Source organism: Canis aureus, chromosome X, assembly GCF_053574225.1.
Source record: "Canis aureus isolate CA01 chromosome X, VMU_Caureus_v.1.0, whole genome shotgun sequence".
In the NCBI taxonomy this organism is placed as follows: Eukaryota; Metazoa; Chordata; class Mammalia; order Carnivora; family Canidae; genus Canis; species Canis aureus.
Genome location: NC_135649.1, coordinates 56,185,100 through 56,201,396, shown reverse-complemented (window position 1 = coordinate 56,201,396; position 16,297 = coordinate 56,185,100). Strand labels below are relative to the sequence as shown.

At 33.0% G+C, this 16,297-nt stretch overlaps 1 protein-coding gene across 2 annotated transcripts in view; it reads left to right on the top strand.

Moving 5' to 3' along the window:
* Positions 1 to 16,297, top strand: part of KLHL4 (kelch like family member 4) — a 154,815-nt gene that overhangs the window by 77,275 nt on the left and 61,243 nt on the right. For both annotated transcript variants that reach the window (XM_077887545.1, XM_077887544.1), the window contains exons 2-5: positions 3,248 to 3,415; positions 3,787 to 3,923; positions 7,097 to 7,293; positions 13,473 to 13,685. In XM_077887545.1, the coding sequence (XP_077743671.1) occupies positions 3,248 to 3,415; positions 3,787 to 3,923; positions 7,097 to 7,293; positions 13,473 to 13,685 (715 nt within the window). The remainder of the gene's footprint in view (positions 1 to 3,247; positions 3,416 to 3,786; positions 3,924 to 7,096; positions 7,294 to 13,472; positions 13,686 to 16,297) is intronic.

Genomic DNA, 16,297 nt, shown 5'->3' with positions numbered 1-16,297 from the left:
CTTGTACTAACTTCTTCATTTGTTCCATTACTGCCTTTATTTCTACTTGTTGATTTTCTTGAATTGAAATGTTTTAATTCCCTCCTCATTTTTAATTGTGAATATTCTATAGATATTTCATTTTTGGTTATCACTAACATTACATATAAAAGCCTAAAGTCATAAAAACTTATTGTAATCATATATACCTGATTATATCACAAATTTACAAAAATGTACAGAAATTTTTATGTACATTTTCTCATATAATCATCTGAAGAACCCTGTGACATAAGCATTACTTTTGGTAGTATTGGTATTAGTATTATTTTTATCTCCATTTTGTAGGAGAAAATTAAAGCTTAGAAAGATATAGTGAGTTGCCCAAGATCGTTCAGCTTGTATGTACAAGAGCAGGAACTAAATCTAGGTATTTTAGTGTTTTTTTTTTTCCATTTCAGCATGCTGCCTCTGCTGTCACCATCTATATACCATACAATAATGAAAAGGGAAGAACATTCTCTAATGCATTGGCTTCCATTACAACATCTGACCTGACATTACAGTATCTAAAATGGAGACAAGAGAATTGTAGTTTATGAGCTCTGGGAACTTATTCAGATTGGGTTGTTTTTCAAAAGTTTAGTTTTAATTGTTGGTATGCTTTTTCGCTTGTTTCATTATATTCTGGTTAGGTGATGACCAAGAATAGATTTTAATATTTTATAATTTTGGTTACTATGCATGTTATATTTTGGATGCTATAGTTTGATATAGCCATATTTTTTGAATATTAATTTCTTATTTTTATAATATTTTTAAAAAAGATTTTTGTTTGTTTATTCATGAGAGACACAGAGAGAGGCAGAGATTTAGGCAACAGGAGAAGCAGGCTCCCTTCAGGGAGCCCAATGTGGGACTTGATCCCAAGACCTTGGGATCATGACCTGAGCTGAAGGCAGATGCTCAACCACTGAGCAACCAAGGTGCCCCTAATTTCTTATTTCTTAATGAGACACAAGATGCAGTTGCCTTTGTATTTGGAAACATAACAAAATTATGCATGGTTCATATTGATAGGATTTTTAGATTCTAAAAATCTGTATTTTAATCATAAAAAATACTGCAGATATCTAATAAATTTGCATGCCCAAGTAAATACATCCCCAATAGTTAATAATTAAAGATGACTTTTTGGCTTTAACCAAATTAGGCTGAAGAAATTTCACAGAATAATATTATTTCCTTGCCAGAACTTCCCAAAATATATTCCTGCTTTAGAATATGCTCCTCTGCAATAAATGATGGAATATACATGAGGAATGCTAAGATAATATGGCATTGACATTGAACATTTGATCGACTCAATGTAAACCAAACCATTATTTGAGCAAAGAAAAGATTATGGTAACTGAGTTAAGGGGAACCTGGATGCTTTTTAACCTATGGTGAAAAAGTATTGTTCCTTTCAGAAACAAGCACATTTTGTAGCAGACAATTTCTAAGGATATTCATACCATGCCAACCTAATTATCCATGTAATACTGTGACTGAATGTCCCAAAGAGTCTTTAGAGGTTCAGAAGATTCAGAGACAAAAAAGAAGATTCAGAGATGAATCATTTATTTAAATTAAACAGAGAATAACGTCACCTGGCCCAATTGTCTTCAGAGAAACACAGGCTGAATTGGGGGTGGGGGAACCTAAAACTAATGATTGTAAAATGATGCCTAAAAGAAACAAAGACCATAAGCAAAGTATTTGTGTTCATCCAACCATTAAGGATTTAATCTTCTACTGATCATAAGCTTCTATATGCTTGTGTATTTAAATTCCACCATTGTGTGATGCTGAGAAAACATGAAGACAACTTGCATCATTGTGAATTCAAGTCATCATATTTGCCTAAATAGTCAAGTGGTACAAGCTTCCAGTTAGAAGATGAAAGAGCCAAGATTTCCATCAATAGATGAATGGATAAAGAAGATGTGGCATATATATACAATGGAATATTACTCAGCCATTAGAAAGGATGAATGCCTACTATCTACATCAACGTGGATGGAACTGGAGGGTATTATGCTGAGTGAAAGTGGTCAGAGAAAGACAATTCTCATATGGTTTTACTTATATGTGGAATATAAGAAACAGTGCAGAGGATCATAGGGGAAGAGAGGGAAAACTAAATGGGAATTCATCAGAGAGGGAGAAAAACCATGAGAGACTCTTAACTATAGGCAACTCACTGAGGGTTGCTGCAGGGGAGGTGGGCAGGGGTATGGGGTAATTGGATGATTGGAATTAAGGAGGGTATGTTGATAAGCACTGGGTGTTATATGCAACTGATGAATTATTAAACTCTACATCTGAAACTAATGATGTACTACTATATGTTGGTTAATTGAATTTAAATTAAAATAGGAAAGAAATAAAATAAAATCCATTGGTCTGGGAAAAAAACATGAATAAGCTCTGGAGATCTAATATACAGCCTTGTGACTATTGTTAACAATACTGTATTGTATACTTGAAAGTTGATAAGACTCTAGATCTTAAATGTTCTCACCACACTCATTAAAAATGGTAACTCTGAAAAAAAAAAAATAAAATAAAAAAAAAATGGTAACTCTGTGAAGTGACAGACGTGTTTACTAACCTTATCATGGTAATAATTTCATAATCTATACATATATGAAATCATTACACTGTACACCTTAAACTCACACAATGTTATGTGTTAATTATGTCTCAATAAATCTGGAAAAAATATATAAAATATGGAAATTATATATTTTCTTGATGGCACTGACATTGTAAAGAATGTTATGAACTCAAGTTTGAAATTCTTTAGGAAATATTTCTGATGTATAATGAGTATCCCATGGAGAAGCTTCAGGACATAATCAAATTTGAAAAGTTTTTGAATCATCCCTACAATTTTATGCCTAATTACATAACTGTGGTACCAATAAAAATCAAAAAAAGAGGCTGGCATATTTAAGTTTATGTTTATGCATGTAAAAATTACCACTAGTCCTGCAATGGTACTATACACATTTATGATTCCATTCTAAGTATAAATATGAACCATCACATTTCATTTTAGTGGGAAGCTAGACAGTAATCATACTGAAATATTTAAGATTGGAGGGCAAATTTATATTTTACTTTAACCCAGTATATTTCTTTTAGAATTTGATGTGCCCAAATTTCTGCTGGACATTTTCGCACTCAGCAAATCATATTCTCCCTCTTACTCCCCTTTCAGATTGGATACACAAAATCCTGAAGCTATGAATGTCAGCAGGTCCGAGGAGCAGTTCCATGTTGTAAACCACGCAGAGCAAACTCTTCACAAAATGGAGAACTACCTGAAAGAGGAACAGCTGTGTGATGTATTACTTATTGCTGGACACCTCCGAATCCCAGCCCATCGGTAAGCATCCTTATGCAGACAGATCATTTTGTGAATATAGCACGTGAATGAGAATGAATTGGTCCTTTGAAAACAAATTAGAACACTGAAGAAAATATATTTTTATCTTCCTACATTGAAAAAGTATTAGTATATATGTTCCATTTCCCTGTGTGATATTTAGAAGAACCAAACTTTAGAGAAATTGATTTAAAACAGCACAAATCCTCAAAAGAAAGTCAATTTACTTAATTTACCTTTCTAATTTCACTACACTTTACTGTGAAAAAAATTTATGTGGATAACAAACTCAGCAGTGTTACAAACTTACTGATTGTTTTTGATGAAACTACAGACTAACTTAAGTTCCTATGAAACATTCCTATTTCAAGGTTGGTTCTCAGCGCAGTGTCTGATTATTTCGCTGCAATGTTTACTAATGATGTGCTTGAAGCCAAACAAGAAGAGGTCAGGATGGAAGGAATTGATCCTAATGCACTTAATTCCTTGGTGCAGTATGCTTACACAGGTAAAGTAAAATGTATTAAGTCAATCAATCATCACAAATACCCTATATTATATAATCTACATTATTATTATTCCTACTCTAGAAATGAGAAAATTGAAGGATCAACTAGTTAAGTAATTTTCCCAAGATAGTAAGGGGCAGAATCAAAATCTAAATTCAGTAGTATAAAAGAATAATAGGTGAATAATATGCCATAAAATTTTTGACCATGAGAGAATAAAGCTATTTTAACACAAAAATACAGGGACATGTCTGTCTCTCTCCTGAATGGTGTGGGTACATTCCCATTTTTAAAAAAGATTTATTTATTTTTGTGTTTATTTATTTATTTATTAGTTAGTTAGTTAGTTAGTTAGTTAGTTAGAAAGTGTGTGCAAGCGAGAGGAGGGGCAGAGGGAGAAGGAGAGAGAATCTCAAGCAAACTCCATGCTCAGTGCACAGAATCCCATGCAGGGCTTTATCTCAAGACCCAGCAATCATGACCTGATCTGAAATCAAGAGTTGGATGCTTAACTAGCTGAGCCACATATGGCCCCCATTCTCATTTGTAAAACTAGAAGTGTAGTATTCCATGTCTATATTAAAGACTTAGTCTCTTCTTTTGAAATAATAAAGTCTTATTTACTCAAACTATAAGGCAAAGGTAACAAGATAAGTTTAGGGGATTAGAAGTATTTATCTATTCCAACTGTCTTGAGGGACAATTGACAAATATATATTTTAAAGTATACTATGTGATGATTTGCTATGCATATATAAGTGGAATGTTTACAAAGATGAAGATAATAATGTACATTATCTCAAATAGTTAATTTCCTTTTGTGGTGAAAATGCTTAAGATATATCTCAACAAGTTTCAAGTATACAGTACCCAATATCATGTTATTAACTAAACACAGCATACTATATGTTAGATCACCAGAACTATTATAACTGAAACTTTACACTCTTTGACCTAAACCTCCCCATTTCCCCACTCTCAGCCACTAGCAACCACCAATGTACCTGCCATTTCTGTGAAATCAGAGAAAAAATGTATAAACATTTTCTTTATTCATTCAACCTTTAAGGACATTTAGGTTGTTTGATTGCTTCCATATCTTAGCTATTGTAAATAATACTGCAACAAATATGGAAGTGCAGATATCTCTTAAGATCCTGATTTCATAGGAATGCCTGGGTGGCCCAGCGGTTGAGTGTTTGCCTTTGGCTCAAGGTGTGATCCTGGGGTCCTGGGATCAAGTCCCACATTGGGCTCCCTGCGTGAAGCCTGTTTCTCCTTCTGCCTATGTCTCTGCCTCTCTCTCTCTCTCTCTCTCTTTGTCTCTCATGAATAAATAAATAAAATCATCTTAAAAATCCTGATTTCATTTCTTTGTATAAATAATTATGATTGCTGGATCATATGGTAGTTTTATTTTCTAATTTTTTCAGGAATGACCATATTATTTTCCATAAAGCTTTATTAATTTACATTCCCACAAATAGTGCATAAAGGTTTCCTTTTCTCCAAAGTCTCACCAACATTGGTTATACCTTATCTTTTTGATAATAGCCATCTTAACAGCTATGCATTTTGATTTACATTTCACTGGTAATTAGTGATATTAAGCACCTTTTCATATCCCTATTGCTAATTTGTATTTTATCTTTGGAAAAAATATATTATCCAGGTTACTTGATCTTTTTTAATTGGATTATTTGCTTTTGTGCTATTGAATTATAGGAGTCCTTTATATATTTCAGATATTAGCCCCTTATCAGATATATGGTTTGCAATATTTTTCTCTCATTCTGCAGATTGCCTTTTCAATACATTTTATATTTCGTTCTCTATGCAGAAGATTTTTAGATTGATGTAGTCCCACTTGTTTATTTTAGCTTTTGTAGCCTGTCTTTTGGTTTATTATCCAATAAATTGTCAAGAACAATGTCAAGGAATTTTTTTACTGTTTTCTTCTAGGAGCTTTATGATTTTGTTCATTAAAAAATGAATATTATTTTTAATAATCAGGCCAAGTTTCAATGTCTGTAGCAGGTGAATCTTTAGGTATGTATCTGAGAATAGTTTATAACTTCTCTGGGTCTCATGAGATACAGGCAGCAGTCTCCCATCAAAATCTATGACAATAAACAAACAAACAAAGAAACAAAAAAAAAACTCAAGAAAGTCTGCTGATGAATGAGACCCTTTTGCACCATATTTTAGAGGTTGAAACAAATACAGAGCATATCACAATCTCTATTTCTCTTTTCTTTATGCATATGAAACCATATAGCATCCATACTAAGATATTTTACAAGGAAAAATATAAGGAAATAGTTTATAGTATATATGTCCCATATGAAATATCATTTTTTTAAATTACATATAGGTTGGCTAAAACAAAAAAGGAATATAACTTATGAAAATAACTTACAACATTTGCAATAAGTCATTAACAATGTTTCCTCTGAAAATTTATATATATGTATATATGTGTGTGTATATATATAATATCTCAATATAAAGGAAACAAATAGCTCTGATCTCATAAAAAAATCTCTTCATAGATATTTTCAAACAGAGTCACTTTCTTATATCTAAGAAAATGATCATACAAACATTTATTTGAGGACTGTTGGCAATATTATTTTTCTTAATTGAGACAATGCCAGGGGTTAGTTCCAGGTATAATACCTTAGTAAACTCATCCTTATCAGCTAATAAATGCAGACACACACACAAAAATATAGACCTATAATCTTAGTGCTCTACTTATTTATCAAAAAAATTATTGCCCTACAAATGATAGTTACATGTATGGGCAATTGTATGGTTCTTACACAATATGATATAATACTCCCTGAGTCATAGTATTTACAGTTTTTGATATAAGATTTAGAGGCAGGTCTAAGATGACAAATAACATATTACTGTTCTTTGCAATAATGGTATTCACTGTTCCTTTGCTACATTTGATAATCTAGCCTGGCTCCCTGCATCCATTTTATTAGTGTTTTTATGGACTTCCTTGCATATGACGACCTTGAAAGGTATTCCCATAGTGAATGCTATGCCCTAGAAAAGATGGCCCTAGTAATGACAGAAATTGAAAAGTTCACCTAATGAGCACATTTGTGTCTTACTTTATTGGACATATAATCATTCTTTACTTTTTCAAACCATCTAGGTGTCCTGCAGCTAAAAGAAGATACTATTGAAAATTTGCTGGCTGCAGCTTGTCTCTTGCAGCTGACTCAAGTCATTGAAGTCTGCTCCAATTTTCTCATAAAGCAGCTCCATCCTTCAAACTGTTTAGGGATTCGGTCATTTGGAGATGCCCAGGGTTGTACAGAGCTCTTAAGTGTGGCACATAATTACACAATGGTAAAATCAATTGCTTCAAATTAACTTGTAATAATGTTATACTAACCCAATAGCTAACTTACTGATTTCTTTACTAATATATATGTGTACATATGCATATATGTGTATATCAATATATAATGTATGAGTGTGTGTATATATACTATATAAGTATATATATATATATATATATATATATATAAAGTAAAGATTCTAATGTTGGTATAAAATTAAAGACCAATAAAAATTTATATAATTATATAATTTGAACCAGACAAAATTTTTATCTAATATCCATTATGTGCAAGTTATTTATAAATTATTCATATAATTCAAGCTGTACTCAAACAATGAGTACAATGAGAAACAATGTTTCTCATTTTGTAAATTGAAAAGTGTAAATCTCAAAGCTTGGAGAAATGAAAATACTACAAAACATAAATCATATAAGTACATATTTCTTTTTTTAAAAGATTTTATTTATTTATTCATTTGAGACCCACAAAGAGAGAGGCAGAGACACAGGCAGGGGGAGAAGCAGGCTCCATGCAGGGAGCCCGATGTGGGACTCAATCCCAGGACTCCAGGATCACACCTTGGGCCGAAGGCAGGCACTAAACCGATGAGCCAAGCACATATTTCAATTTGAATCCACAGTATTAGGAAAATATATTATTCCTGATTTCTTTTAAGTTTTTATTTACATTCCAGTTAGCATACAGAGCACTATCAGTTTCAAGTGTACAATTTAGTGATTCAACATATACATGCAGTACCTGGTGCTCTTCACAGTAAGTGCATTCCTAACCCCCATCACTTATTTAACCTATCCCCCACCCACCTCCTTTCTAGTAATCATCAGTTTGTTCTCTACAGAACAAGAGTCTGTTACATCACTGTAGCTCCATCCACGTTGTTGCAAATGGCAAGATTTCATTCTTTTTGATGGCTGAGTAATATTTCATTGTGCGTGTATATATATATATAATACATATCGAGTTGTATATATATATATAAATTTATTCTTTATCCATTTAACAGCTGATGGACATTTGGGATCTCTCCATGTTTTGGCAGTTGTGATAATGTTGCTATAAACTTTAGGGTACATGTATCCCTTCTAATTATTATTTTGTATTATTTTTTAATAATAAATTTATTTTTTATTCGTATTCAATTTGCCAACATACAGAATAACACCCAGTGCTCATCCTGTCAAGTGCCCCCCTCAGTGCCTGTCACCCATTCACCCCCACCCCCTGCCCTCCTCCCCTTCCACTACCCCTAGTTCGTTTCTCAGAGTTAGGAGTCTTTATGTTCTGTCTCCCTTTCTGATATTTCCTACCCATTTCTTCTTCTCCCTTCCCTTCTATTCCCTTTCACTATTATTTATATTCCCCAAATGAATGAGAACATATAATGTTTGTCCTTCTCCGATTGACTTATTTCACTCAGCATAATACCCTCCAGTTCCATCCACGTTGAAGCAAATGGTGTGTATTTGTCATTTCTAATGGCTGAGTAATATTCCATTGTATACATAAACCACAAGAAGATGTGGTTTATTTTGAATTCTTTAGGTAAATACATAGTAGTGCAATTGCTGGATGGTGGGGCTGTTATATTTTTAACTATTTGAGTAACTTCCATCCTTTTTTTCCAGAGTGGTTGTACCAGTTTGCATTCCCCCTAACAGTGTAAGAGAGTTCCCCTTTTTCCACATCCTCACCAATATCTTTTGTTTCTTGTGCTATTAGTTTTAGCCATTCTGACAAGTGATATCTCATTGCAGTTTTCATTTGTATTTTTCTTTTTAAAAAATATTGTATTTATTTATTCATGAGACACACACACTCACACACACACACACACACAGAGGCAGAGACACAGGCAGAGGGAGAAACAGGCTCCATGCAGGGCACCTGATGCGGGACTCGATCCCTGGTCTCCAGGATCACATCCTGGGCCAAAGGCGGCGCTAAAGGCGGTGCTAAACCACTGAGACACCGGGGTTGCCCCATTTATATTTTTCTGATGATGTGTGATGTTGATCATCTTTTCATGTGTATGTTGGCCACCTGTAGGTCTTCTTTGGAAAAATATCTCTTCATGCTTCTGCTCATTGTTAAATAAGTGTATTTGTTTCTTTGTCCCTGACTTTTTGTAATATTAGAACTTAAGTTTCTATAATTGTATACATTATGATTTCTAATGAAAGTTAAATAACTTTCAATAAGAAAAGACTAATTAATATACCAATGTTAACTAGAAGAGCTTAAGTACTATCAAAATCAGCCAATTCTGAATGGATATTTTATGTTGTAACAAAAAATATCTATTTCGGTTAAAAACAGTTTGAAGTTCAATCCTTTAACTTGACTAAACTTAACTTAAAATCCTTGTCAATTCTATCAGTAATTATAATAAATTAACTGAACATGTTTGTATGTGTTAATTCTTTAAAACATGTGGGATCCCTGGGTGGCGCAGCGGTTTAGCACCTGCCTTTGGCCCAGGGCGCGATCCTGGAGACCCGGGATCGAATCCCACGTCGGGCTCCCGGTGTATGGAGCCTGCTTCTCCCTCTGCCTGTGTCTCTGCCTCTCTCTCTCTCTCTCTCTCTCTCTGACTATCATAAATACATAAAAATAAAAAAAAATACTAAAAAACATGCTTGGGATAAGACTATCTGTATTCAGTCAAGTGACAGTGAGGTGAAATATATATTATATTATATATTGTCTGTAGGGAGGCAAGAAAAAGTAGTCAGAGGATATTAAATTACCATTAATGTTAATAATTCCATGATGAAAAGAAAATGAACTTTTGAACATCTGAAGCAGGAAAAATATCAGATGGCTCTTTCTGTGAAACCCAAACAAAAAGTTAAATATTTCAAACTACAAAAATTGCTATAGTTATTTAAGATTTAAAAATAAAAGACGGATATATAAAAGCAAACAATAGAGAATCACATGTAAAACTAAAACTAACAATATGAATTCAGAATTGAGATGTGTATAAACAATATTTTTCTAGAATTTCATACGGATCTTAATTTTTTCAACTTTCTAATATTAGAATTCTTTAAATTTGCTTAGCAAAACTTTCTCCTTCTTGGGATACGTGGGTGGCTCAGCAGTTGAGCGCTTTTGCCTTCTGTTCAAGGCATGATCCTGGGATCAAGTCCGACATCAGGGTCCCCCCAGGGAGCCTACTTTTCCCTCTGCCTGTGTCGCTGCCTCTGTGTGTGTGTGTCTCATGAATAAATTAATAAATTCTTTAAAAATACTTTCTCTTTTTTCCCATCCTTAGTTATTTTTCCAAATTAGAAGTTTTAAACAAAATCCTGAAACTATGCCATTATGGGGAGAATTATATTATAATGGCCTGGTATTTTAATATATGTAATCTAACTGTGTTACATATACTCCTATGTGCTAAATACAGGTGCCATATAGTCTGTAGGAACATCAGTTGTATAGTTCAAAGATTAATCCTACCACAAAAGCCAAACATTAAAACTACTTGTTAATTTACTTAAATTCTTAAACTAAATATTAAATTTCTTATCTGGTATCTTACTCTCACAGACAGAACCCATTCTGATAAACAGCTTGAATTATGTTTTGTTGCTCAAAGTGACTTGTTTTCCTTTTCTTATTATGTGAGTGAAACTGAGTGTTAAAATAGGATGTGCACAAAAATACTATTGTCTTACTTAGCTCCCTTTCTTTAGTTGTCTTAGTATCTAGTATAAATGAAGCGAGGTAGGCAAAGATCTTGCTATCATAATGCTTTTGTAATACTGTATTGATATTATAAAATACAAATAGTTTTAATGTTTAAGAATAATGTTAATCTCTCAAGACTCAATTACAAACCTTTGAATCATAGACTGAGTATAACAGATCTCCCTCCCTAATGAGAATGGGCTTCATTCAGAAACATCCTCACTGACACACTCAGAATAATGTTTGATCAAAAATCTAGACATTCCGTGGGTAAGTTGACACATTAAATTAACCATCATAATTCTATAAATAGTAGTCTGCATTGATGAAACACTCAGCAAATATGGTACGCTCATTTAGTAAGTTTAACAACAAAGTAAGTGTGAATTAAAAAATAAATATCAAACCTCTTGGGAAGGTACATAAAAGAAAGTGTTTACCTCGAAATTGGAATCAAATAATTCCAAAATAAAACAATTTAAAATTAATCATTAAGCTTAACTAAATATTTCCCCATAATAGTGGATAATGAAGTATCATATGTAGATCATTTAAACCAATATATTAATTTTTTATTTAGACTAAGTTACTATATTGCCAAACAATTTTAATATTCTCATCAGGAAGTTTCTCTGGAGCCATAACAAATTCTATCCTAAACTCTAATTGCTTGCTATAAATGTGATCATCATATCCATCATTTGAGTAATTTCTTTTTTTCAAATGCATAACCAAATTTGATAGATTTTTCTATGATCCACATTAGCTATTGAGTAGGTTTTACAACTGAACCAATCTTTTTCTCTCCTTCACTCTATCTCTCAGTGTCATTTACTATTTTTCTTTTCTTTCATTGGGGAGTAGATAGGAGAATGGAATATAAGGTCTTTTATCATATTGACATAATGATATAAACTCTCAGAGTTTACATACATGGCCTAATAGGCAACCACATTTTTAGACTTTTATATTTTTTTCTTAACCCATTCATAAAAATTATGTCACTTATGAAAGGCAGTCACAGTGTTGAACAAAATGGAGTAGACCTGGAGACTTAGGTTTTTGTCTATACTTTGTCATTTATTGCACAGGAAACCAAAAAATTCACATAGCCTGTTTTCTCATCAGAATAATTTGACCTCCCACAAGATCACATTGGTGATGACTTAATGTGGCTGGATTTTTTTGACTTAATGTTTGTGAAAGTATGATGTACTGTATAAATGTAATGTATTATTATTTGTAGTACTGGTTGCATTACATTGCTGTAGGTGAGAGGGTTTTCAACCAGGGACATTGGCTACAATAAAAACACCATCCTCTCTCAATTGTTCATCTTAATCACAAAAGGGCTCTTCATTTAAATAGGCAGTTTAGCTTGGAATTTATGGTATTAGAGCTCCCTGAAGGGGCTATCAAATAGTGGTTTTTGTATGAATAATTTTACTATTAAGCTAAGTCACTTCCAAAATAACTAAACTCTGAGTGGAGCTGAGGGAGTGATTAGATTCATCCAAGATCCCCCCAACTTATTTAGAGGCTGTTTTAAGCTGATTCAAGATTATCTCTTTATTGTACAAAATAAATTACCAACTAGACAAGTTTATCTCCATTTTGGAAGTATATTTTTTCACATTTAGAACTTGAGCCTTTTTTACTAAGAAAAATGTTGTAAATGATAACTGTGTTGTCATAGAAAAATATGCAACATTATAAATAAGAAAAATATAGTGGTATTTTCATGAAAAAATTGAAATACAGAGGCCTGAAATTTGATACTTCATAAAACATAACCCTGTGACAAAGAGAGAATTAAGTAATAATATATAATAATTGAAAGACAACCCCAACACCTCCCTCTCAAAAATAACTCCATCGGAATCCCTTTTAGATTGTCCTAAATTGGTATATTATCCATTGTAAAATATATATTTGCCTTGGTTAATAAAAGATCATGTTTTTCCATAAGAGAAGAGTTTTTCATTAATCTGTTTATCTCATCTCAAAGGAATTCGGTATGTTGCCCTCTCAAATGCACAAAGCTACGTTTCCCAGGTCTTCAACGTAGCCTCCACCTTGAAAATTTCCAACCTTCCTCTTAAGTTTTTTGGCTAAAGATCAACTCAAAATCAGTCACTTTTGGGGTCATAAGCTGTTGCTACCTACAACAGCTCGGAGAGAAAAAGCACTTGTATCAACTTGAACACTACCCATGTGGCCTGTGAAACAGTTAAGCCATTTTGTTGTGTTCAATAAATAATTCTCAGTGGAAACATTTGGCTCCTCAGCTTCAGAAGGTTCCCCTTACCCTCTTTCACAGGCAGCAATGACATCTATTTGTTATAAATGCATATATCTGTTTCTCTCATATTTTCTTAATTTCAACAATGTGAAATGCTTTCATATGCTTATTTTGTTAAGATATTTCTAAAGTAAAAGTTTCAGTAAAAGATCTTTCTTTTCTAGGAACACTTCATTGAGGTAATAAAGAACCAAGAATTCCTCCTGCTTCCAGCTAATGAAATTTCAAAACTTCTGTGCAGTGATGACATTAATGTGCCTGATGAAGAAACAATATTCCATGCTCTAATGCACTGGGTGGGGCATGATGTGCAGGCTAGACAACAGGACCTAGCTATGCTGCTTTCTTATATCAGGCTGCCATTACTTCCACCACAGGTATGAAAATTTACCCAGGTAACATATAATTCTAAGCTACCACTAGGCATTAATCCATTCCTTTTTTGTATTATTTTATTCTGAGAATTTCTGTTAACTGGAATGTACATGGTTTCACAAAAAGACATATCCAGCCTTCAAATAGCACTATTTATGATGAAGAGAGAAAACAAGTATTAAAAAAAGTACAGATATTCCCTACATTTCAGCATACTCTTTAGTTTCAGTTTCCTCTCTCACCAAATAGCACTTGTAAGAAGCAGAAAGAAGAGAAAATGACTAGGTTCTTTTTTTCTTTTCCTGACCACCTTCTAGGTAAGCTGATAATAACCAGTATAGTAGCATCCCAGAGGAGACTTTAGCAAGGAGTTAGTCTAATCTGGTTAATAGTTATTAACATATTAATTAGCTGCTATATTGAAATCATAATATAGTAGCTTCAGATGCACTACAGAATCATTATAATGGCACCCTCATCATACACGCTATAGGATAATAGTATAAACTATTCTAAACACAAACACCCTTGTATATGGTTTGGGATTGACCTATCTCATACTGAGTTTTAGTAAGTGAAGTTTAGTGAAGTTGGACTGCAGTCTCACTATATACTTCTACCATTGATGATTTTTTTCTGTAGCAAATTTATCAACAGAAGGTATCGATTGTATTCTATATATATGGATATATTGCACATACGCACGTTTCATATATTATATAGCCTGTGACTGATATCATCAAACATCATCCACATTGTAAGTAGGAGCTTCATCTAGATTTAGTGTATTAGTAGCTTCATAAATGTTAAAATTAATTCACTTTCAACAAACTGCTAATATTAAAAAACAGAATATTAATTTGCTAATGTTTTCTCTACTTTTTTTAACCTTTATGTGTTAATTAAATCCATGGAGCTACATATTTACTTTTAAGAATCTATCCACATGCAGTGAAAGAATCCTGAGTGCCTTCTTGGGTATAGCAAATTTATTCAAAGGGCAAGGCAATAGTAACACCAAAAAGAGAAACATTAAAATATATGTGTAATTTTAGACCCAAGGTTCAGAATTTTTGGAAATTTTATGTTTGTGTGAATGTGTATACACTTATATGTGTTATTCTCATGAGAGGTTCTAATATGATTTATTAGATTCTTTAAGGCAGTGCTACTCAAAATGGCCCTGAGCTAGCAGCATAGCATTGCCTGAAAGCTGGTTCTAAACTCTGTTTCCTAGGCCACCACCACAGACCTACTGAAACTATTTATGGCTGTGAGGCCAAGGAATCTGTGTTTTAATATGTTCTCCAGATGATTCTTAGATATGCATAAAAACTGAGACACAATGGTGTAAAGGATCAGAGGTCCTTAATTTTACACTGCTTTGTCTATATGATGTTATTTCAGCAAACTGCTTAGTTTGGCTTCTCTTACTTTATTGGAATAAGAAGAAATTTCCAGCACAAACACACAACCAATGGTCTTTGGCCTCCCACCCCTGAGTATGTCTTAGGTCTAAAGTGTGGACTTCTGTGAACTTTTCCTAATAATGTTAGTGATGGGTAATATCATACAAAAAATAGACCTTCCAATATAATTTTAATAGTGACTTTAACAAATATTCTAGAAATGAAATATATGAAGAGAATGATGGTAAATGCCTGAAGAATATTTTGAAAAAAAGTTACGTAGCCCAGTTTTCAAATACATTTTCAGCAACATATGCATTAAGGAAATGCCTGGGGTCTCACCAGCCAAGTCAAATAGTAATCCATAAGAGATTACAGGTGGAATGAAAACTAAGCTAGGGTTAAGTACTGCAGAACAGGAAACCTCAGGGAAGTTTTATGTGAAGAGATTAGCATTTCCACTCCAACAAACTGCTTACAATTCCTTTCAGTGTCCTATGATACTGTAGACCCAAAACTCCAATGAACCAATATAAATGGCCCTTGGTAAAATTCTGAAACAGGCTCTTGAGTCTCCTCAGCTCACCTCAGGAAAAATATTTTACTTAGATTTTATCCCATTCAATTGAGGTCTTATTGTCTTCCAGGCAATGATGGTCATAAAGCATTTATCATCTAATATTATCTAATTATTAACACATATTCTTTTCTGATATACACATGTACAAGTATAGATAAAAAACATCCACTTTCAAAATACTTATAAAAGTGACTTAATGATAAAGATGCAGTTCTTTATAGGTGATTTTACTTTATTTTAACTGGTCATGTTTATACCAACTTCTCTTAGTTCACCAATAACTGCTTGATTAGTTACATGCAGTAGACTGAAAGATGCCTACTTTGTGTAGACATAGCCAGTCCCTTGAAGGGGACCCATTTTATGAGTGTCTTTTCACTCTCACTTCTTGTTATTCTATGAGTATCTATTGAAAAAATATATATCAAATAAATCTGAACAGATCAGTAGCTACTACCATGAGATCTTTAACCATTTTACATCATAAGTGGACATAAAAATGTTACTAAGCAATTTAAAATGCAAACACTTTTACATTTGGATTAGCTCACGTTTTCTCCAAAGTTATATAAGCAAAAATATGCTCTTTTTAGTGGTGGATTCTTTACTTCATATACCATGAATC